The 23,781-nt window shown below is 38.4% G+C and overlaps 2 protein-coding genes across 3 annotated transcripts; one reads left to right on the plus strand and one right to left on the minus strand.

Moving 5' to 3' along the window:
- Positions 1–524: 524 nt before the first annotated feature.
- RB195_012341 (uncharacterized protein) lies at positions 525–18,834 on the plus strand (the record flags this gene model as incomplete). 2 transcript variants are annotated; one of them, XM_064194151.1, is made up of 24 exons in its annotated part: positions 525–653; positions 715–795; positions 854–968; positions 1,089–1,218; positions 1,290–1,362; positions 1,459–1,612; positions 1,772–1,917; positions 1,993–2,158; positions 2,228–2,400; positions 2,457–2,546; positions 3,410–3,482; positions 5,382–5,545; positions 9,037–9,101; positions 11,253–11,316; positions 13,619–13,715; positions 13,787–13,957; positions 14,013–14,069; positions 14,176–14,279; positions 15,490–15,682; positions 16,232–16,338; positions 16,523–16,627; positions 17,413–17,561; positions 17,792–17,881; positions 18,669–18,834. In XM_064194151.1, the coding sequence occupies 24 exons, from the start codon at positions 525–527 to the stop codon at positions 18,832–18,834; spliced, it is 2,862 nt and encodes a 953-aa protein (XP_064051733.1). The 2 variants fall into 2 exon arrangements, with proteins under 2 accessions (XP_064051733.1, XP_064051734.1); XM_064194150.1 differs by lacking the exons at positions 3,410–3,482; positions 5,382–5,545.
- Positions 18,835–20,279: 1,445 nt separating this feature from the next.
- Positions 20,280–22,590, minus strand: RB195_012342 (uncharacterized protein; the record flags this gene model as incomplete). Its single annotated transcript, XM_013446630.2, has 6 exons — positions 20,280–20,585; positions 21,107–21,251; positions 21,363–21,461; positions 21,733–21,830; positions 21,889–21,948; positions 22,489–22,590. The coding sequence occupies 6 exons, from the start codon at positions 22,588–22,590 to the stop codon at positions 20,280–20,282; spliced, it is 810 nt and encodes a 269-aa protein (XP_013302084.2).
- Between the last annotated feature and the right edge of the window lie 1,191 nt (positions 22,591–23,781).

Consider the following 23,781-nt stretch of genomic DNA (forward strand, 5'->3'; position numbering starts at 1 on the left):
ATGCAAACTATCGTATTGCATCCTAATATTCTATTCATTCTCAAATGCATTTTCTTTCCAGACAAGTGCTTAGTGCTGCTGTACTAATAATTATCGTCTCATTTCTTTTTTCTGCTTTGCACCAATGCAGAGCGGGGGAAAAAGAGGAAGAAGAAATGTTATTACTTGTACCATGCCATATTCTCTATTACTACTTCATTAGTAGCTATTTACGCGATTAGCTGTTTCTTTTCGTGTCTGTCAGTTCCCCTTACGTTGTGTAGTATTTTTTCTTCTTGTTGTTTTCGTAGGCGGTTTCGCTAGCTTAGTTTCCGTTTTAATCGCCTGTCACCACACTCATTTGCCATTTGTGTTTGCCATACTCGTTGAAATCTCGATTTCAATTCATTGATGAGGCATTTAGAGTGAGTCCGAGAGCCCAACTCTATTTATTTCTCGCCACAATTACCAGATGTACTCTTGGAACCGCGATTTCCTGTTCATAGAACAATTTTATCTTTTATTAAGGACTTATTTGTAGATAAATGCGTCGCATTCACCTGCTAACGACGATAATCCACACTGTGACTGCTTTTACTGTCTTACCTTACATTCAAATCGATTATGCTCATTATTTTCGCTTGGCGCAATGCCAAGCAAAGTGTACACAGAAGGTTAGTGGGATTTTATAGTGTCTTACTTGTGCTAGAGATAGCACGAAGTTATATGTTGCAGTACGGTGTGCCTTCTACTCGTACTCTTCTAGACGGGACAGTTCAAGAGTATCTGGACGTTAAAAACTCGGCTTGTGAAGCGGTGAGTCCTCTGCAACTCTTTTTTTTTTCTTTACGATTGCTGCTATATGGGTGTTTAGTGCGAATCTGGTTGCCATCAACATCGTCGCTCACATGGCAAGGGTATCCGTGGTCCATCGAATCCTGCCACTGACAATGGACATAGATTTTGGATGGAAAGTAGTGCTGACGTTGGTACGTTATCTTATCTGTCAAATTCTTGACCTGTGTCTGGAGGCACTTCACACCTTGTTGACCTGTTTTGTTGTTGTTGTTTAGAGGTGTTAATTAGATGTCAACTAGGTGGTTTTTCAGCCAAAGCAGGTTCAACCCTCGTATCATCAGTTCAGCTGCTTTGTCAAAATCCATCACTTGATGAGGAGTTTGGCGAGTCTTCTGAAGGGTTTGTTGCCATCTCGCTTCTAAGGCCAAGCGGACCCACTAGGTAAGGAAACAGTAGCTTGTAATACATTCCAGGAGATTGACAAGAGCATTTAAAACAATGGTTTTGCTTAGATTTGTTCTGCAATGGAAACAACGAACGCAAGCAATGGGTTTCTACGATGAAAGTCAGTGGATCACAGCATCGGTATGTCTCCTACATAAATTTATGGGATATGTACTAGAAAATGACTTTGCTTTATTGATTACATAGATCAAATTTTGCATCCAATCTTTCTTTCAGGTTGAATCTGATACATTGTTCAAAGTTAAAGGACTTATCCCAGGAGTTCAATACCGTTTCATGGTCACCGCTGTAGGACCAGGTGGAAGGCTTGGTGAAACAATAGCTAGCTCATGGACAGAGATTTCGAGTGCTGGAGGGCCAAGGACATCAGGTAACCAGAAATTACGCTTGAATAGTTTGAAAGTAGAATATTTTTTTGTGTGTACGTTACACAAAGCATTGTTCTAAGTAGAATCCAAGAGTATTCGAGGGTAGTTTTTCTTGTTTCGTGCACAAAAGAACAAAAGAGACATATTTCTTTCCTATTCAGCTTCTGCATTAACCATAAGGAATGGATATAACTCTGATCGTGGAATAACTGCACATTTGGAATGGCCGAGAACCGCTCAGGATTCATGCTATTATAAACTTCAGTTGAGTAACAACACTCTTCAATTGGACATGGATATTGTTCTGGTAAGTGGAAAAAGTGCTTGTATGCTTTTTATTCGAGTCGCTCTCCTTTTATTTTCACAAGTATTATCAATTGAGGACGCGTCCTCATCGATTCTGCTTCCTCATCTTGAATTCGACTGTAACTACGCGGTTTCACTCGCTACAACCGCATCGGATAGGAGTCAAATTGGAAAGCCGGTGACCACCAATTTTAAATCGCTTCAATGCAAAGATGTGCACGGGCGAGGAAGCCTCCAGTGCTGTGAGTGTCTTAATCGTTAAACTGTGAAAGTTTTATTCTTTCATCGAAGAAGATTTCTTCGAATTCCAGTACCGGAAGCTGTATCTGACCTGTCGATTGTTGTTCGCTCAAATGGCTCGGCATCAATTTCGTGGAAACCATCAGCCGATCCAGAAAATATACTCTTCTATCAGCTTCTATATCATGCATTGTCCAGTGAAAATGGCTGTCAGGAGCAAGAAGGGATCATCAACATAGAAGCAGTGGGTTGAATTTCAGAACTTCAAGAAGATTCTTTGGATTATTCCACTTTTTCCAGTCAGCAACATCTGCAGTCGTGGATTTCCCTGGCGAAAATTGTGAGTACGTTGTGCGCCTGGTTAATTACGACGTGGTCGGTCGAGATGCGGTAGTGGAGGCTCGAGTCGTCATCGAATCCACCACGACGTTGATACGACTCGAAGACATGCTCCGGCCCGAATCCCTCTTCATTGCCTTATGCTTTCTACTATTCGTCTTTCTTTGTGTGCTTATTCGTTGTAAATGTGGGCGAAAATGTCCCAATAGGGTTTCAGAAAAGCAGCACAAACTAACCGAGTATCCCTGAGAAAAAAATCACTTTGACATGGATTTTTTTAAATTAACGGGTATTTGCTTCGCTCTCATTGTGCCTGGGAGTGCCTTCTTGCCGGTTTGTGATCTCGGATTGTAATGTTGTATATATTATTTGTATATATTGTTGTTGCATGGAGATAAATATCAATGTGTTTGTTGCTATTATTACTACATTTTTGATTATTTGTTACAAAAATAAAGTAAAATGGAATCGAGTGTATAAAACTGCGAATAGTTAAAAGACCAATTTTGTGGATTTCTGTTCAGGATCATTACTACTAAATGTATTGTAAAGGTACCTAAATATGCATACATAGACCATTACAATAGGCGTGAAAGTGCTTCCAGACGGAGGAAACGAACTTTTCTTCACAAGGGAAGTTCTTCAGAAGTGTCTGATTTGTTTTCAATTTTGGTTAGATTTGTCAAATTCGAGAGTAAATCCTTTGAATTTTTAACTAAACTTTCCAAAATACCTAGAAATCACTGGGGTAGAGCATTACTTTATACATAGTAATTATACTTTAAATAAATTACATTTCAAATAAAGTTAGTTTTAGATGCGAGTAGCTAGCATAATGATGTTTGAAACCCGTAATAGAACCGCCTACTTCTAGTTATACATTAAAGGGAGCATGACATGAAGTTTACGTTCAGGTCCCTCCACGAAGAGAGAGGAAGGAGCAGGAGGGACGGCATCAATGGCTCGTTGATTTTCCACTCGCTAGAGGTTGCCTGCGCTCGTATATCTGGTGCATATTTGACGCGTTGTCAGGTGGCTCGTAGGAAAAATCGATCGGCAGGACCACTTCCAACGTCATTCTTCGTATCAGTTAGGGGAAGTTGGTGGAGCGCACTCATACTGCTTTACTTGCTTTGCTGCTTTCTTTCGTGTAGAGGTCCCAACATCGTCAATTTCGTGGATACAGTGGTGGTGGGGTTGCCAACTGTAGTGCTCGAATACCTCGTTTCAGACGTTCGGATCCCATAACCATTAGAAACAGTAATTTCGCGAGCAAAAAATAACGTCTACCGCTTCTCAGGCTGGGTGCTAGCGGTTTTTGCCCTACGGAAGGTGTTGATAATCATAGCTTCTTCCATTTCTTAAAAGGACGGGCAGAAAGAAAGTGAACCAAGATGACCGTGGTGCTACGAGGCTTGTGATGCAATTTCGTTTGGTGTCTTCCGTTTGAGGTCCCAAATTTGGATGTTTGAAGAGAACATACGACGGATCTGAGGGAATCCACTGCAAAACCTGAAGATGGAGACTTAGATTGCGGAATCAGGAGTAGTTCCGCTCACCTCTCCCTAATCGTCCTGAAGAAAGAAACGGCGTGGAAATCGCTTTAGTTCCTAAGAGGAAAGTTAGGACGCTTCTCTATCTATACGTTCTGGTCCCCTCAGCAACATTTTCATAGGTTTCATTTGAATAGGCAGTGGAGGAGAAGTCACTGGCTTTTGACCGCTGCGCAGGTGGATGCGGCACGTGTATGTACAGGGGTGGCTGCAACTGAAATCGTCGTAAAAACGGACACTTTCACGCCGTTCTTTCGCTACGATTAGGCAGAAATGAGCCTAAGTACCCCTGATCCCGGAATCCACGACCCCGTGTAGAGTTTGTCCATCGAAAATCTATACCACCTCAGATTCGTGGGATGATGCCTTTAAGAGGGAAGTCAGTTGCCGTTTAGTTCCTACCTAATGACTTTTATGTTTTCGGTTTTTCCGGTTCAACAAGTTGTAACATTTGCCCGTCTTCGCTTTGGTGGCGCAGATGACAAAGCAGTCGTCGATGTATCGGAAGTAGAATAAAGGACCGAATTCCAGAACAGGTGATTCGACTTTGGCCATGAAGGAAATGGCGAAGGTGGGAACCAACCTCTGTCACATAGCCTTTGATTTGTTTCGTGCGCTGAGGTTATTTGTTTATTCGAGAAATTTTTCAAAGCACAATCTATGTTTACTACTCTGTTTCTTGTGTTTTTGTCATGGATTACAAGGTTTCCAGTGTTGTTTCCGGTGTCCGGTTTTGCAATTCCTTTTGAAAATAAGAACTGGTAAGATTAAATTAAACATCAAATAAAAAATATCGCATTTAATCCTTTCATTCGTCGTGTTTAAGTTACTCCTGAACATAGTCACATGTTTTTGCCGAGGAGTACCGAGGTGGGAAAAATTAAGCTCAATTACTTGTTTACATAATTTTTATTTAGATCTATTTTTTAAAATTATTTTTTAATACAATAAAATATTTCAAAAATGCGTGTACTCTTAAAGAAAAACTGAGAATAACTGTTGTTAGCAACAACAACAGGTCAAAATTTTATTGATCACCGAAGGCGAGCGAACTGAGAACCATAAGAAGTCTGAAAGTGCGGTGTGGAAGTAAGCCGCAAGTTCACACTGGTTTTCACATAAATTTGAATTTTCTACATCTTTTTTTCAAAAGGGAATTACAAATTTAACTTTTTAATCTATTTTTTGACAAAAATATTTCATACAGTGTCACCACGTTTTTTTTGACGCAGACTGCAGCACAATCCGGTTTTTTTTTCAATCATGTTTCGAAACTTTAGATAACGGTCACAAATAAATTTTTCTTCTGTTGCTGAACATGAACTTCTTTCAGTTATAATGGTACCGTTTTGCACAATCCTTGTACACGCGTTGCATCCACGAGCGAGCGGTCAAAAATCAATGAGGTCTCCTCAGCGGGCTATTCAAGTAAAACCAATCAATAATGGGTTGCTGACGGACCGTAACGTGTACAGAGGTGGTAAAAAAGTACACATGGTAAAGTACCTCATATTAACTAACGTTTCCCATGCTATTTTTCAGGACGATTAAGGGTAATAAAGCGATGACACGCTCATCCTCGTAATCTGCACTCTGAACTTTTTATTTCCCCATAGAGATCCGAACAGTTCGTCATTTTCATGATACGCCGCTGCCGTTAACGCTTCCTTGCTTAGTGGATTTTAACGATTTCATTATTTTTTCCTACTTATTCGTTTATTTTATCATTTTTTCATCCGTCTTATGTCGCTACTCACAAAAAGTCACAAGGTAGGCCTTGTCGTTGCCTTTGCTAAACAAATGTGTAAGGTTGAAAAATCCTGACAAATAAACATTACTTGAACCTATGAAAAAAAGAAAGTGTGAAGAAAAAAGTATCTTAACAATAGAAATAAAAAAAAATAAAAAGAAATTAAGATAGAAAATGAAAAAATTCAATGGAATATGGTGACATTTATCTAGTGGTGGAATTTTACCACTGCAAAAGGCACTTTTTGTAAATACGGCGCAATACATCAAAGTACTTGTACACAAAAAGTTCATTGAACGATTACCGCCATAGAAACTGGTCGATTATTTGCTGAGGGCAGCACTCATTCAGGAAAAAAGAGGTCTTTTTTCACCTCACTTTCATACTTTTTGTGTGGTACGAAAGGTTCCACATTCTTCAAACGACGTCAACGTTGAACTGCGCTCGAGTGGATTCGGAGTAATTCGCGAGTAAAGTTCTGTTCGAGTTCGCTCGCCTGCACAGTTCCGCTCTCTTGTTTTTTTTTTCCAGCTCTCTGTTCACCTCTCTTGCTTTGTAACTCATCTGGCAGAACATTTATTAAGCCTCGTGATCAACTTTTCTGTCAATCAATATATCTGCTTCGAACTGAGATCCATGCCCCTTTATCCTCAATCACAGCAATTTTACGACAATACAGATCTTCTTTTGAACTGTTTGGTGGTTTTTAAACAATTCTCAAACATATTTTACGCTGTTTTTCACTTTTCATCAATTTTCATCCAGAAATTGTCTTTCTGGATGAAAATTCCTCGGGAGTCCTTCTACTCATGGATGACAGTTGATTCCTGGATGAAGACAATTCCTGAGTGAATAGCTGATCAGTTAAGCAGCGCAGTGGAATAATTATTTGAAGAGAAATTTCTTTAATTATTTCCTTATTAAGAAAATGAATAATGAATGAATTCTTTAGAAATAATGAACAATTCATTCAAGTAAATAATATGAAGTTGTTATGAATAATGAAGAAAAGGAATTGCTAAATGTGAATATCCATGTCCAAAAATATCTTTAGTATTGATTGAAACCTTTTAAAAATGCTTAGTTTCAATCTCAAGTCCACATCCACGATTTCTTCCCACATCGATTTTGTTTATTATGTTATTTATGCTATGGTTACATTTATTCTTCTCCTAACCAAAGGAACCAGCTCTGCCAAATTACCATCGGCTATAGGGCACAGCTTCCTCAATTACTCAGTGTACTTCTGCTCAAAGATATGAATTATTAGTTTATAATAATAAATAATGTTATTTAATTGATTAATTATTTGATCTGGAGCTGAAATTGAAAAAAAAATCAACTTAAGTCACTTAATCAATTCAATTTAAATGTAGTCGATTAATAATCCTTTATTCTTGGCTAGGATTTTGGCGAATTTGCCTTCTCCAGGCTCTGAAAGGACGAAACAAAACGTATTTTTTCCGATCAAACATCCATCCGCTCAGGAGAGAAAATCCTGATTGATAATTAATATAATTAATACATGGAGCATTTAATTATCACATCGTTTCTAAAACTTACAACAATCCACAATGGCTGCGCTCTTACTGTGAACATATAAAATTTGTTTGAGCGCGTCACAAAAATGTACAAAAGTACCGATGAACAACGGTGTAAAGTCAGATTTTCAAATCAAATTAAACTTTTCAAGTCAATTCGATCAAAAAATGTAATTTGATGTGAGAAAGTGTCAAAAAAGTGCAGATTGAGATGAAATGGAGAGATGAAGGCACTAAAGACTCCATAGTAATAATAATAAAAATGTTTTGTAGTAATAAATATAATAATAATAGCGCGGACAATGAAATTAAATAATAATACTCACTAATAACAAATAAATAAATAAGAATATAGATAAATAATTAACAAATATTTAGATAAGTCAGTAATAACGCGGGTAATAAAATTAAATAATAATATTCGCTAGTAATAATGATAATAAATAAGAATATATAAACACTGAATAAATATTTAAATGAATAAATAATAACGCGGGTCATAAAATTAAATAATAATATCCACCAATAATAAATAAATAAATAAATAATAACGGAAGCAGTAGCATTTACTTCAAAAAGAGCTAACAAAACATTTTAAAATAGCTCAAATTGAAATTCGCGAGGAAAAGCTTTTCGAGGGAAAAAAATGCGTTGAGAAGGTCCTGCAGTGATTCGTAGCTGATAACGAGTCGATATAGATTTATTGATGATGGTGATCCGCGCCCCGCCGCCGATCGCAAATTTCTGGAACGGAAAACGTTACAAGAGAATAAGAAAACATATTTTGATGTTAGAAACGCCTTTTTTTGGGAAAAAATATAGTAACACCCTGTGCAAAGCATTAGCTCACGGCAGAAAGTAGAATTTAAAAAAAAATGAAATAAAATTTTAAAAAATGAATTTCCTCTTGGAATTATTTCGTAGGTGATTTTATCAGTTCGTTCATTTCCGGTTCAGTTCTCCTGGTGGTCGCTGTTCGAAAATGGATTCTTGTCGCTGATCCAAAAAGGAAAAATCGATAACGAGTTTTATTGCTTCAGTGTTCCATGCGTGCCGAAAGAATTTTACGAGATTGCAATAAACGAACTGAGTTTGTTCAGGGGAAATAGGAGAAGATTTGTGCCGAGTGCAAATGATTTCTTTGAGGTTTATTTGTACTTCTATCTGGATGGCGAAGATTTTTTTGCTGGATTTGCGCACAGCTACGACGAGTTGACTCTCGTCTATTTAACGTAGGTGCGGAGTAACGGCAGCTACTTCCACCAAAACTTCGTTAAATAGTTGTGTACTTGTTTATTTTTGTTTGTTTGTTTGTTTGTTTTCTGCTGCTTATTCCTGAATTTCGAGGACAATTCATATGGATTTTGCTGCTCGTTCGACTGACACTGGAATCGATTCTATTTGATAAAAGCCAAGGACACGTCACTCAATCAAAAGGAACTCCGAGAAAGAGAAAAAAAAACCCTTCGATTAGGACTCCAGCACCGACGTTTTTCTTTTCGTGACCGACCCTCATCGCATCATGCGATAAAGGTACACACAGGAGGTACTGATTACATTCGAAACCGCATCGAGTGTTCAGTGCTCCTGTGTGGAATCAGCCGTGGTCCTCCCTTCTCTCCGTCTCATCTCATCAATCCTTTCCTCCTTTCCTTCTTTCTTCACTTCCTCTTCTTCCCGCTGAAAACAGTTTTCAGTTTCTGGAAGAACACGATCCATCGAATATGACAGCAGGGACAAAGCAGAGCAGTTTTGTTACGGTGTGAGTTCTTCGTCTTATTTCGAGAGACAGTAGATCAATAGCTATGTTTTTCATTTTGCACTTAAACTATCGAAATCGGCACCACTTACAGTACTCATAAAATATTTTTCGAATTTTACAATAATCTTTTCGTATTTCTTTGCTATATTTCTTAAAATTCATTCACAATAACGATATCAGTAATTTATAAAGATTAAAATTATTATTATTATTATTATTATTATTATTATTATTATTATTATTATCATTATTATTATTATTTAGAGCATAGGATTCTTTTCTGTCTCGTACTGTAATTTTTCATACGATTAAAGTAATTAAAATGCCAGTAATGAACGGAGCGATTCCAGAATCGTCAAATTTTTCAAAGTATCCGTAATAACTCTTAGTAGGAAGAAATCAAATTAATTTTTTCGTGGATGAGAATGGGAAGGGCATACGGTACTCAGTCTATTAGTAGAATTAAAAATGCAGAGCGGAGAAAAAAACGATGAGGTAACGGAGTCGTTGATTCTCACAGGACAATTACGACTCATGTGGTGTCGTTATGAGTTTGTGAATATTTATGTGGAACCGGTACCTGTCGTACCTCAGTGGGCGATGGCGGGTGGAATGGAGGAGTCAGTAGGAGGAGGATGTGCTTAACGGCAGCTAACCACAAAATTGACGATAAAAGGAGTCTCGTACAGGAAAAATCGTAACGGGAGATCGTTTCTCACGCCGTTTCCCTGGACGATTACGCAGAATTCAGCTCAGTAACGCTAAAAGTACTCGTGATCTCTGCTACATCGCTAATCCTTTCTTCTTCCGGAGTTTTTCCAAAATTCATCAATTTTGTAGCATGTAGCTTTCAAAAAAAAAACCTCACCTGCTATTTTTGTCCCTGGTAGTGCTAACCAAGATTACTCAAAATTAAAGAACTTCGGACCTTTCTAAGTTGATTTTTTAGAACCTCTCAATGTTATATGAGGATAGTATTTGCATGAAACTTTTGAATATTTTTCTAGGAGACAAACATGAGGAATTTTCAGCGTAAATTGTCACAGATGAGTTGCTCCCACTTTCAAATTTTTGAGATTTCTCTCAGAATCATAGACTGTATCTCAACGCTACGGTAATACAATATACATTGCAGGATCTGCAAGAACTTATATACTCTTGCTAAACATCCAGTATCTCTTGCATACTGTATACACTTCAAATTGTAAAAAATCAAGTTTAATAAAAATCTCACGTGAAAAATAAAAAAATTAAATGTTAAATCCATTGAGTATTCTCTTAAAAACCTCAGATGAATAGAAAGTGGTCCTACAAGGCGTTGATAGCGAGTATCGCGTGTCTACTCAAAATTTAAAATTACATTTTCATTCCTGGAAGTATTTTTACGGATTTCTAGCGTTGTTTGCTCCCAATTTTGATCTTGTAGATGTTTTTGCGCACGGATAGTTTCCCAAATGTTAATTTTGACAGCTGTCAACCAACCTACAAGTGTCACATAAAGTGTCATCACATATACATGAAAGTTTTTCGTGGAAATTGACGCAAGGAACAAAAGTACACCAAAATTTCTACAGTATACCGTCTTTTTGCCGCACAAGCTCGTGGTTCTTGCTGCAGTTTTCTTGTTTTTTTTTCCATTGATTTGCTAATTCCTATGTAATCTCTTCTCCAAACTGTCCAAAATTTTTTTGTCGGATTTGAAGAAAAGAGCGTAAAAATGATCTTAAAACTTTTTTTTTCTTAAACTCTTTTTTTGCCATCAAAAATCCGATCAAGCCGATCTGATTTATACTACAATACGAAACAAGACACTGGTTTTGAAAAGATGCGATTCGCAGCCGTTTTTTTTTTCGCTGAACCGCCCACAAACGAGTTTACCGAGGTTCCCGCCACGCATACGTCTACTGTAAATCGATCAGCACAGAAATAGCAATAAGAAACCTTAAAAAAAAAATAAAAGAAGTGGAAATGACATAAATATTTTTCGACCAGATTCTATCTTCCCATTCGCTGACCCGATTTTCGTTGGAAACGGTCCGAGCATGCAACATTTTCCTGTGTCTCGCTAAGAACTCTTTTTGTTATATCACATGTTTCCAGGATTCTTGATAAAATCACTCACTAAATCATCACTTTTTCTTTTTTTTTCAGATTTGCACTATGGAACACAATGATGGGCGTTTCCCTAATCAGTATGCCGTGGGCCCTGAATCAGGTAAGGAATCGTATACTGGTCATGCGAGAAAAGAAATTCTGAACGAAGACTCAACAATTCTGAATGAAGACTCAACGATGACTCAACGACTTGACGGGGATTTTGTGTTTTCCCCTAAACAAAATTCTAAAAAAAAATCGAAAAATATAAAAAATTGAACCAAAAAATGAAAATAAAAAATTCAAAACTTTCAAAAAAAGCTTGAGGAGAATTTCTTTCTCCTGATTTTGAAGTTCTTGAAAGATGTAAATGCAGAATATTTATGGGACAATTTACTAGTTCTCCAGGTACGAAACTGATGGATCCATGCACACAGCTGATAAGTTTTTGCCCTTCTACGTGACTTCTCGCAAAACTCCCAACCAACCATATATTTCATACTGTGCCTGTAGTGATTGAGTCCGAATAGGAATTTTCGGATGGTCATCCGAGAGATGAAGACCATCACTCATTTATGACGGGAAAAGGACCATAACAATTCAAGAAGAACACGGATACAGTCCCGTGTTCAGGTGGGACCCTCGGTAGCTACGTCGATCGGAGTGCAGGAACGATTGGAGGTAGCTGGGGTCCCATCTCGATCGGCACCAAAAGTTCCACTGTGCTACCTACGCAATCGCATAAGGCTTCGAGTCATCTTGACCTGACCGCAAAGTATAAACGCCATGATTAGAATCGAGAAAAAAAAATCGAATACTCGACTAGTCGAATGTTGAAATGCGAATAAAGTTTAGAATTTTCCAGTGCAATTAAAATCGAAATTTTAAATTCAGAAATTGTCCACTTCTGCAGATAATTTTCCGGATCTATTCGATATTCGATAAGCACATGTAAGCACTTATGTTAACAACAGTATTTGCTATTTCACTAATCTCCCGTTGTTCAACAAAAGATAGGAGTAGTTTTTCTAAGAAGAATCCTTGTCATTGTGGAATGCTCTGTTCCTGATAGGTGATAAGGGAAAGCCAGCGGGGAAAAAATTCTATGGCAAAAGGTTGTGAAGATAAGCAAAGTCAAGAAAATCGGACAGTTTAGCTAGGAGAACGACGTCATAAATATGTGATAATAGTATAAAAATTAACAAGAAAAATATTTTATGTTTATTTTTATAATATAGTAATGAAATAGAATATGTATAATATTTATCAGTATAATAATTAGTAACAATGATCCGCTAATGCTGCTATGCCCCCTTCCACTCCTACCGGGAAAGAAATCTCTGCTAGGAGGTCATCAGAAACGTTCTGAATATAGAAAAAGAAAAAAAAAGAAAACTACCGAATAAGAAGAACGAGTGCTTATCCACTGCTAACGGCTGTGTGCCGTTTGTAACACTCTGCGAGCTATGAGACTGTACCACACGCGGTTCCTTACTGCTATCCAGACACCAATACTTAGAGGCAGCACATCACAAATTTGGGGTGGCGAAGGAATGCCAAAAAAAAGCGTGGGAACTGCTTTTGTTCCTACGACGTGCGTTAGAACGCACGTCGTAGGAACAAAAGCACCCACACACGTTTCGGTCCAGTTAGCATTAGTGATCATTGGTTTCGCTTGGATAGGCTGCTGAGAAGACATCATTGATTTTCTACCGCTCGCACATGGCGCGTGGACAACGGTAGCGCGTTGCAACTGAAATCGTCATTTGAAAAAAAAACAGCGTGAAAAACGCTAATTTGATGTAATTACGGTAATTTTTACGGTGATTAGGAAGGTGAGCGAAACCACCGCGGATCCCGTAACCGTACAACTCCATCTTTAGCTTTTCCCGCTGATTCCCTAACCACGTCAGAATTGATGCATGCTGCCCGTAAGGATGCTGCACAATAAAATCCATTCGGACGCCCCAACATGCATTTCATTTCATTCGACGAATCGCAGGCGGGGGCGGGGCGCAAGGGTGGTACGTTCCAATAGAGGATGTCGTCGGGAACCGCGGATCGCGAAGTCATGTGTTTACAGTGATCCAGGGAGAAATGAGCGGAACCACCGCTGTATTCATAATCTGCGACCCCATTTAGGTGTCCTCCAACGAAAATCCATACCACACCAGATTCGCGGGGTGATGCCTTTAAGCGTTTTTGATAGAGACGAGGTTGTTGAAATATTAGACCACAAATAAAGTTTCTCCAGAACTTTGTCCGGAAAATAAAGAAAAAACAAAAATAAATAAATAAATAAATAAAAATAAAAAAGAAAATAATAAAAAAATAAAAAAATGAAGAAAGGACAATAAAAAATAAATAAATATAAAAATTTTAGAAATACAGTAGATTCTAGCATTTCATCGTCATAATTTCAGGCAGGACTCTTCTTCGGATTCTTTATTTTCCTAGCCATGGGATTGTTGAATTTCTACACGACATATATAGTGATTCAGAGTCCGAAAAGAATCAGAGGTAGGATCTCTTAGCCGAAGTGTCCTGAAATCCTCGATAAGCTCTCGGTGAGGAAAAAATGGCATTTCCAGATAAAGTCGACCACTCAACGGTGGAATTCACGGAAATTTGTCGTATCTACCTCGGACGTGTAGGCGAAATTACAGCTATCATATTTTCAATGTTTATTCTAGCTGGTGCTATACTTGCGTATTATGTGCTGATGTCGAATTTTCTTTATTTCACCGGAAAACTTATTTATCGTAAGTGATCCTTGGTAGCAACGAAAGTTGGGTCCTCAAAATTTTCCGCATTTAGAACTGGCACATCCTTCGAATGAAACGGTAACGATGCATGAACCGGATCGATGTGGTTGTAAGTTTTTTCTTTTAGTTTTTTATCTTTTTAGAAATTCCTATTATCGTCTTTATGATGAATAATTTATGAAATGAATCTATGGATATAATGTTTATTTTTTCAGTTCACTGTCAAATGGATCAAAGTTTATCTCCGGATCAATCCTACAATTCAACCGAACCACCGATTCTATTTGGGTTGAGATTCGATCAGATATGGCAGCTCAGGGTAAGCGCAGAAAATGGCGAACGTAAAAATTAGCACATTTGTAACTGTTCTAGAGAGGTGACGTAAGGTTACGTACAGTAAATTCGTGAAAATTTAATACACAAAGTACGGTAGGCTACGGTAGGCCGTAAAATTACCCAGAGCTGCGAGACGTTGCGTGATGAAACGAGGTACGATACGATGCGAGGTAACGAGGATAAAGTAATGGCGGGGCGTGATCGCCTCAGGGCCACCATTAATCCGCCAAATCAGATTTCACCAAATAAACGGATCCAGGAGTAGGGTTAGGATTTTCGTTCCTGGGCGGATGGATGTTTGATCGAAAAAAAATTACGTTTTATTTCGTCCTTTCAGAGCCTGGAGAAGGCAAATTCGCCAAAATCCTAGCCAAGAATAAAGGATTATGAGAACCTCGTGTCCTGCTCAACATGAAAAAAACTAAACTGAATACAAAACAACTAAAATGATAGAACTTACTACTTTGACAAATTACTAATGAGTAAGGGAGTTATTAATGAAGGGGAAATTGGTAGGAAAATAAGACATTTTTGCTAATTTTCCTATTATTTCGCCTTATTCTGGCTTTTTCCAACCATTCCCCTCATCCTGGATCACTATAAAAGATGATATGGCGAGATTCAATGGGTCTGATAAGGTCCCGTATGGTGTTGGTGAAGCTACTGGTACGGTCCTGAGACAGTATCCAATAAGTTTTTCTCGGGTTGATTAACGATTAACGCGCTCCAGCGTAAAAATGTGCCCTGGTCGGATACGCTGTTACCCGGTAGGGATTTGTCTGCGGAGAAACGCAATAGGAGATGGAAATTCTCGTATTCACTCGTTTTGGCACCGCGAATGCTTCTGCAACAGTCGGATCCAGGTCCCGCAGCGAAGTGCCGTTGCGTCGAGTTCGCGACGGAAAAATAGTCAAATAGTCATAATTATTGGATAGCACGGTTGGGAAAAGATTCTGATTTTTGGGAAAAGATTTGGAAAAAGAGAAAATGGTTCCGTACCCATCGTCTTTATCATCCCAATGGCAAATATAGTGGATGTGAGCTCTGGATGGTCTGAATGAGGCTGTAGATCATCGATCATTTTTGTTGGCATTTTGAGTCAGCTAATATCCGAAAGCGATAAAAATAAGTAAAGAGATGTTACAGTAATGAGATAAAATCATCATTCATCCTCCACTTTCTTTCATTTCCAGCTCACTGTCCCTATCTTGCTGGCTATTGTCACATTTCCGGTGCTGAACATCAAATCGCCAACATTTTTCACAAAATTTAACGTATTGGGCACGATATCCGTGCTTTACCTTATATTTTTCAATGCCGCACATTTAATAAAATGTGGTGCTCATGTGTCATTCACTGATGCTGCGGCAGAAACGTACGCGGCAGGTAAGGATATTGTTTCGTTTAGAAAAAAAAACTCGAGCTTTTAAAGGGAGCACACCATGAAAATGACTATGTTGGAATCTGGCCACGAAAAGGTGGAGTTGAGGCTGTAGACCACAAGTATTATTATAATAACGTTCAATTCCTGCTAATCTTTCTGAAAAACGGCGTGGGAAACTGCCTTCGAGTTCATATTTCCCTACAAGGCACTTTGTAACGCGCAACTCCCGCACACTCACCGCGTTGGCGAGCAAGCGGCTAGCAAGCAATAAGGCTTCCTCACCAGCCTATTCACAAAAACGCATGAAGTGACCGGCAAGTGCACAGGGATGCGGCACGTTATAAGGTGCTTCGTAGGAAAATTTGAACTCGAGGGCCGTTTCCCACGCCACTTCTCAGAACGACTGAGAGGAATTGAGCTTAATCACGTTCATACTCGTGATCTACACATCTAGCTCTACCTTTTCCTGGAGGAATGGAACATCGTCATTTTTTTGGTATGCAGCTTTTAAATTATACGATTTTTCATCCTGCTACATATTTCTTGTTAAGGCTTCCATTGGAATTTCCCAGCGTTGACGGGTACACTCACCCTGTCATATTTCATTCATAATTGTATAATAACAATTATGCGACATCAACAGAATCCGGAAAATAACGTGAGTTACTATTGCGGTACCAAAATATGTACAGCACATGGGCATAAACCTACGGGGCCAATATAGTGTCGTACTCTTATTTCTGGAAGTGCTCAGTGACGAGCTCCGTTTTGTACGTTTTCCCCACTACGTAGGAGTGTCCTTCTATTTAGTTAGTTTATTTATTTGTTTACATTTTTTTCAGACAAGGGATCTTTGCATAGGATTTGGTTTGGTGGCGTTTAGCTATATTTTTGTGGCCGTCACATTCTACCTTGCATTCCCGTTCCAGAAATCTTGCATACATGATGTGAGTGTTTCTAACATCTGGTTACACAATAATTTCTTGTGACAGTTACCGACCGACTGTAAATTAACGATCGAAAAGATACAAGAACCAAGCACCACTATGTTGTGTACAGTCAGATCAAAACGAAGTCTAAAGTTTGGCGCCCAGCTGTGCAGAAATCGCAATGGACCTGGTGAGGGTCCCATCTTATCGGGCCCATCCACCTCTGCAGTCCGCGCCGCCTCCAGCGCGGCCGCAACCGCACCAGATCTCATCTGGTTTCAATTTGATCTAGAACCTTTTCGGTTCTGGATAATTCCAGCCTCCTTTGAACCGTAATGTATCTATATATGTACAGTAATCCAACCGTAATCAAAATCTAACCCACCCTTTTGTGGCTAATTTTCCAGAACCAACCAGGGAAATGAGTGTACAGTGAAATCGCAAAAACACAACGTTTAGGGTTAGCATTGAAAGAGTCACGGAAAAAAAAAATACCACAGGATTTTTGTTGAACACAGAATATTTCTGATTCTCTATTTGCATGGTTTTTCCTTAATATATCCTTTTTAGCACTAAAATTTTTTCTTCACCTCTACTTCTTGAAAGAAGGGCCTTTTGGTAACCACGCTCCGATCCTTGCCTCTTTTCATTCGAAGGAATATTTCTACAACTGGTTATTTTACTTTAAAATAAAAATGAACTGATGTTTTAGCACAACAAAATTTCTTATTTTTATCCAGACTTTCTTCTTTTGACTGTAGAGAAATTTCTTTTTACCGTATGCTTTGAAGATTCCTTTTCAGAATCTTCTCAACAACTTCAGTGCTGGTTATGCTTACAGTGCCGTGGCACGGATTCTTATTTTGTTCCAGCTGTGCACGATACTCCCTCTTATAGCGTTCTTTGTTCGTACACAACTTTCCTGCTTCATTTTTAAGAAGTCTTATCCAGGGTAAGTGAAATTATAGCTATAATAATTATTTTATTACGTGATTGTGGCAAAATCTAAAAAAAAAACAGTTTTTTTTTTCAAAGAAAAACAGAGAAACACTTCACAGTACAGAGTTCTCGGAATCCCTTTGGTTCACTTCTGATTTTCCTAAACTTCTTTAAAATTTAATAAAACAGCAAATTCCGCCAAAAAAAAAGCGGAAAAGAGATAATTATGTATGATTTTTTCAGGTTTGGCTATGTATTACTTCTCAGTGTTACTGTTGTTGTATGTGGTGCGCTAATAGCGATATTTTTCCCCAATATTGGAAGCATTATTCGGTAAGTGTTTGCTAGCAGTTATTTTCCACGCAAATTTCGAAAGAAAAAATTGAAGTTAATGAAAATTTTCCTTTAGATTTTTACAATTGAAATATTATCAAAAATATTTACTTTCCACATATACACATGAGCGATAAAATTGGCTGAAATTTTGCCGAAAATTCCAGATAAATTTATTACTTCTCTGAATGAGAAACAGCAAGATGCAATTTTTTCTCTATAGCCTTTTTAGTAAAAAAAAATTTAATGTCCCGAAACAGGAGACACGGCAAGATTTTTCCTTGCTCACCTCTCTACTTAAAGAAAATTTTCCAATTTTTAATTGAAAAATTTTTGGGGCCCATATAACGCAATCGGAATGAGGTCCGGCTGTGGATGCATGATCGATCAGAGGTTCAAATCCACCGCAGAGTCAACCAAATACTTCCTATTGTCCTCTGGGACCGACAAAACGAGGTGCCGATGGTGGTGTTGTGGTTCCGGTGTGAGAGCACGTGAGCATCACCATGGTTCGAAACCGACCCAGTGGGGATAACCAAGCCTTTCATCCCTCCAAGATCAACAAATCGCTACCATACTTGTCCGCGCGGATAAAAGCACTGGCTTGGGACATCGGCTAGCCGCCGCAGGTCATTGGATATAGGGTATACACACACATACACTCGTGAACTTCAAAGGATTCTGAACGGAAGTGAACGTGGCCACATCCCAAGCGCACTGTTACGCTAGAGACCGTATCCTTAAATGCTCACCATATTTCTATTCCATGTTATTTGTTGTCGTTTAGATATGTTGGTGCAGTTTCTGGTATGATGTATTCGTATGCGCTGCCATGTCTCGTTTATATGCAGGAAGAACGTGCTGCGGGAACGTTAACCCCGTTAAAAATCATTATTCATAGCGTGATCATAATATTTGGTGTGGCAAATCTTATTGCACAATTTTTGTTATGAAAAAATTCCTAAGTACAAATACCGTACTCAAGTGGATGTATGTATGATTTGTGACGGTTGTTTCACTTAAGTATGACGTACTTACTTACGATTGTATTATTGACATAGAACGTTACAGATCAATTGATAATTGTCAGTAGTCCGTGCTAAGCTGTCTATTGATTTGTTTACGTTGATTCATCTGATTGTTAGTGCGCTAGTTTCCTTCAAAATTGAACGGTTGATATTTTTTCTAGTTGCGTACCGAAAAACAACTAAACAAAATTCATTTACAGTATAACATAACAGTACCAACGTGTTCAATTCAACTTTTTCTAAAATTTTCTATTCGAAACTAGTGATTCACGTGCGTCAACAAAATTCCAAGGAAAAGGCATACAGAGAGGCATCATCAGATCCCGCTAAAGCACAAGATGATACTCATAAAAATGTAATCAAACCTTCAGCAAGGTATAAAACGTCAGTGAGCTGAGTCTGACTCCCATCGTCTGTTTCCCATCAAACAGCTTACAAATAGAAAACATCTAAATAAACACAACTACAACTATTCTCTTAGAAAAACGCATGATCAACAACATCAAAACGACCATGGGTAAGTTGAAGTTCGCGAAAAAAAAAATGAATCGGAAATCAGACGAAAGCGGGCTCATAAATTCAACAATAAGCAGTGGTAAAAACAACCATCTCTCCATATTTTTCAGGCAACTATTTTCTGGGATCTATGTACTTCCATACACCTAGTTATATACATATATCATGTTTTAAAACATCAGCACAAATATTTGAAAGGAAAATATAGAATGCTCAGAATCAGTAGAATCATAGAATGAAATATAACTCCCAAATAGAAAAAGAATCCACATGCATAACTCTTCTGGAACAACTACAAATCTGTACACAACAGGATGTTGAGCGATAAAATACCGTAAGATAATGAGGTGAGCCAGAGATGTCATCATGATAATACATCCTTCACACCGAGATCTAAAAATTTTCAAAGTAAAAATTTCTGTGGTGTCGTATATTTGTAAAAACCTAGGTCTTCAGATCTCCTTATGGAATCCGACAGATCCAGTACCCATAAGTTCCAAAACTTTTACCAACTCTATAAGCAGCAGCTTTATAGTTAGGTTGCGGTCAAAAGAAATTGTCAACTATGAATGTATGCTAGTTAGAAGTAATTTCACCACCTTTTTAGAGAACCACGCTCAATATGTAGATGAATTGAAGGCTGCACATTTCCACTAACACCTCCGCTATCGCTATTAATATTTACAATACCATTACAAAGTGCTTACGGAACATTTTCTTTTTAAACGCGACGTAAGGGGAATAGTACTTGAAGAGACAAAAAAAAATCGGATCTGCCACCCCTTGAAAGCTTCCTTAAACTTATAAAAACAAGCAAGAATTCTATGTAAACTAACCAAAAAGGAACGGTCAAATCACATCCGTTGATCCAATCGTGGTGGTGGATCGTCCAAAATCACCGGTACTAAGGTAGGAGGACCTTGATGAGAGACCATACTCGAATGTGGCGAATGAACAGCAGCAGGTTGATTGGAGACGCGAGACGTCGACATTACCGGCACAACTCGGGATGGACCGGCCTGCGGCACAGACATCACGTATTGCCGCTGCCCAGCGAATGTGGATGAACCGGCTCTTGTCAAAGGAAACGTTTTCGTGGTGGGTACAACGACTTGTGACATACTGCTTGGTGGAGCGGATAGGCGAGCCGGCATGTACTGCTGGAAATGATGGAATAAGCGAGCCTAAAACGAATTTTGAAGAATAAGCAAAGAAGAATAAGAATAAACGAACAAATAGAATATGTGACACGACTATTTAACTAAAGAATTATGAAATATTGAAACAACTGAAGTTCAAGAAGTGAAAGCTCTCTCCAAGAAAAGATAAGAGGTAGATTACGAGTGCGACATGATAACACTTAATTTCCCTTAACCGTTATGGATGACGGTATGGGAAATGGCTGACGAGTTCGAATTTTCCTACGAAGCACCTTATAACGCCCCACCCGTGCAAACGCAGCGATCTCCCCAAGAAAGAAATGGAGAAAGAAAATGCAGCTAATTGTGGGATGTATGAGAGACACGAATGGGATGGTAAAACTCTAGTACTGAAGTTCATTCGCTGGGATTAATTCCCAATCTTCACAGCTTCGGATGAACCCCGTGATTTTACGTTGTTTACAAACGCAACGTGGTTTCGTTTATCCAACTAGAAAGCGAGTATTTAAAGATGAACCTACTCGTGTGTTTCTAGTAATATTCAATCTCTTTGGTACAATTACTGGTCCAAGCTTCGCCGGTTGTCGTTTCAACGTTGAAATGGCAGAAGCTACAGGTCGTTGTGGCACCATATGTCGCCGACGAATGTCGGTGCTGATCATTTTTCTGAATGATAAAAAACATTCAACTACGAAAAGAAAAGAAGAAGAAAGTAGAAGACACCAAAAAAGCTAAATACAGATACTTCACAGAAATCATAAGTTATAGCAAACTCACGTGGTGCGTGCTTGTACATTGTTGCTTATCTGGTCGAGTTCATGAGCGAAACGAGTGAGGGCTTCCCGGAGGTGATCAACATTGTTTTCGCTCCATCTTCTGGAAGGATTCTGACATAAACTTTGGGCGAATCTTTAAATATATTACACTTGTATAAAAACAAATAAGAAAGGGAAACATAAAGTACCGGACAAAAAAGAAAAATTCTTCAGCATTACACAATTATTTTTCCACGCTAATATAAATGTTATGACTTTCAAATACTAAAATACGTGACTACTGCACTAACTGCATAGACACAGAGAGGTGCGGAAGAAAGAAATAGTAAACAAATGCGAAAACATAAAAATCAAATAACAAAGTGTCTCACTCCTCTGCTGGTATAGATGAAGGTCCCATATGTAGTTGCATCGCTAGATCACCAAGCTTTTGAAAAGCATGACCAGCGGTAAGGAAAACTTCGGCAACCTAACAAGTTAACAATAATAGAAATCAAAAAAAAAAGGACTACATGGTGGTTCCGTACCTTGCGTGCTCGATTTGGATCTGGTTGTTCTGGCTCTGCGTTTGAGGTGGAAGGTGTTTCCTGAAACTGGGAATTGTTGAGATCGTAATTTATATGTATTGCTTATTCTTTAAAATCTACTATTCAAGAAGGAGAAACTAAAGGACTCTACCTTGTTGTGAGCCGCTGCTAAAACTAGAAAACAAATGTGATTAAAAGCGAAAACATTAGAATTTCTGCGTTCATCAAACAAAGAGGCAACACAGGACCTCGAGCAGTACAACTCTACACAAAATAAGTTTTTTTAAAGAGAAATCTTTTACCCATTCAAAACCAAAACTACTGTATTCATTCTCAACTGTATTCGATTGTATTCGCTAACAATGATGCCTGTTTCTTTTCCCTTCAGATGAGAGAATTCTGTGGAAAACATCAGAAAAAAAGTGAAAGGGACAAGTACTACCAGCTGATTATAGGTGGGAATTTTTCGCTTCAAATACATAATATATTAAAAACATCAACCCGTCAAAATAACTACTTTAAAATAAGAGAATCAGCTCACCTTCTTAAAGTCAATGAAATTAACAGTCACAAAATAAATCTAAAAGTTAATATAATCACCGATAAGGGACCAGAGAGTGGTAACACCGGGACCGTCACATGTTGTCCGATATGCGGCGTCGCTCCTGGTGATATAGTTGGATCCAACAAATCGTTTTGCATTGAAAAGTTGAATACGCCAGTGTCTTCTGTAGAAAAAAGGAGAAAAAAATTACAAAATTTAAAGGTGCGTAGAAATATAAATATATTAGTAGTAAACCACGAATACAAGGTACGAAACCAGCCAGAACAACACAAAATGTTTGCTTATGTATTATTTCCCACAGAAAAACTTTACACAACAAATCCTAGTCGAAATCACGCAAACGAGCATGGAAGTCAGGCTTCCCGTAGTACAGCGATCCGCAAGCGTCAGATGTGCAATATAATGTTTTCTGTGCACTACAGATATTGTGCAAATTCTCACGGCATTGTGGGATAATATTTCCTGGCCTTGATCTCCTCCCTCTCATACATTCCAGTACTTGTGTGTTATATATGAATTTTTTGTGCAGTAATCGCGTGAGCCTTTTTTCAATGCAAGTGGTTCGAAGGACCATTTACATGCTTCACAAAGAACAGCAGAATGTACAGCAAACGCGGGAACTTCAAGAAACGATGAAAAACATTGATGTTTCATTCTCACATGTAGCATGCATCGAAAGGCGAAACAAACCTTAAAAACGACACAATAAAGGTGTTCACGTAGACGTATCCCATGGGCCTTTGAGAAAAAATCAGTGAACATATACACGAAAGGAAACTCAGAAAAGAAAATTAGCCGGGCAACCACTGGAAGAAGGGATGGACGTGGAGATCAAAATCGGAAAACATCATACTGTGACGTCGTGAATGTTGGCGGTAACAACATATCAAACGCCTAATCCTCGCGGGTTACTGTTTCGCTCTCGGAATGGCTTACTCCGATAGTTCTCCTCTTGTTCCTAACTCAAACCAAATCCGAAGTTGTTTGATGTCGATCATATTGGTTTAAACTATCCAAGCGATTTTTCTTGAAGCAAAGTCTTCGAAACAGACTTTTAATGAATCTCTCATGTCAAATTTGCCCTCCTGGAATAAGTATTCTCGGATCTTTCACGAATTGTTTTTTTTTTCTCGCCGGCGACACAAACTTCCGGGTAGTCTCTATGGCTTTTGAACCTCGGTTGATTTCGAACACGGAGTGAAATGTCTGATTGATTGATTGAACTGATTGTTCACCCACATTCTACTTTGATCCGATTTATCTATTATGGAAATGTTGCGGAAGTGTTTATTTCATTTATAAACTAACATCCAGGTAGTCCATGATTT

This window comes from Necator americanus, chromosome III (genome assembly GCF_031761385.1).
Source record: "Necator americanus strain Aroian chromosome III, whole genome shotgun sequence".
Classification (NCBI taxonomy): Eukaryota; Metazoa; Nematoda; class Chromadorea; order Rhabditida; family Ancylostomatidae; genus Necator; species Necator americanus.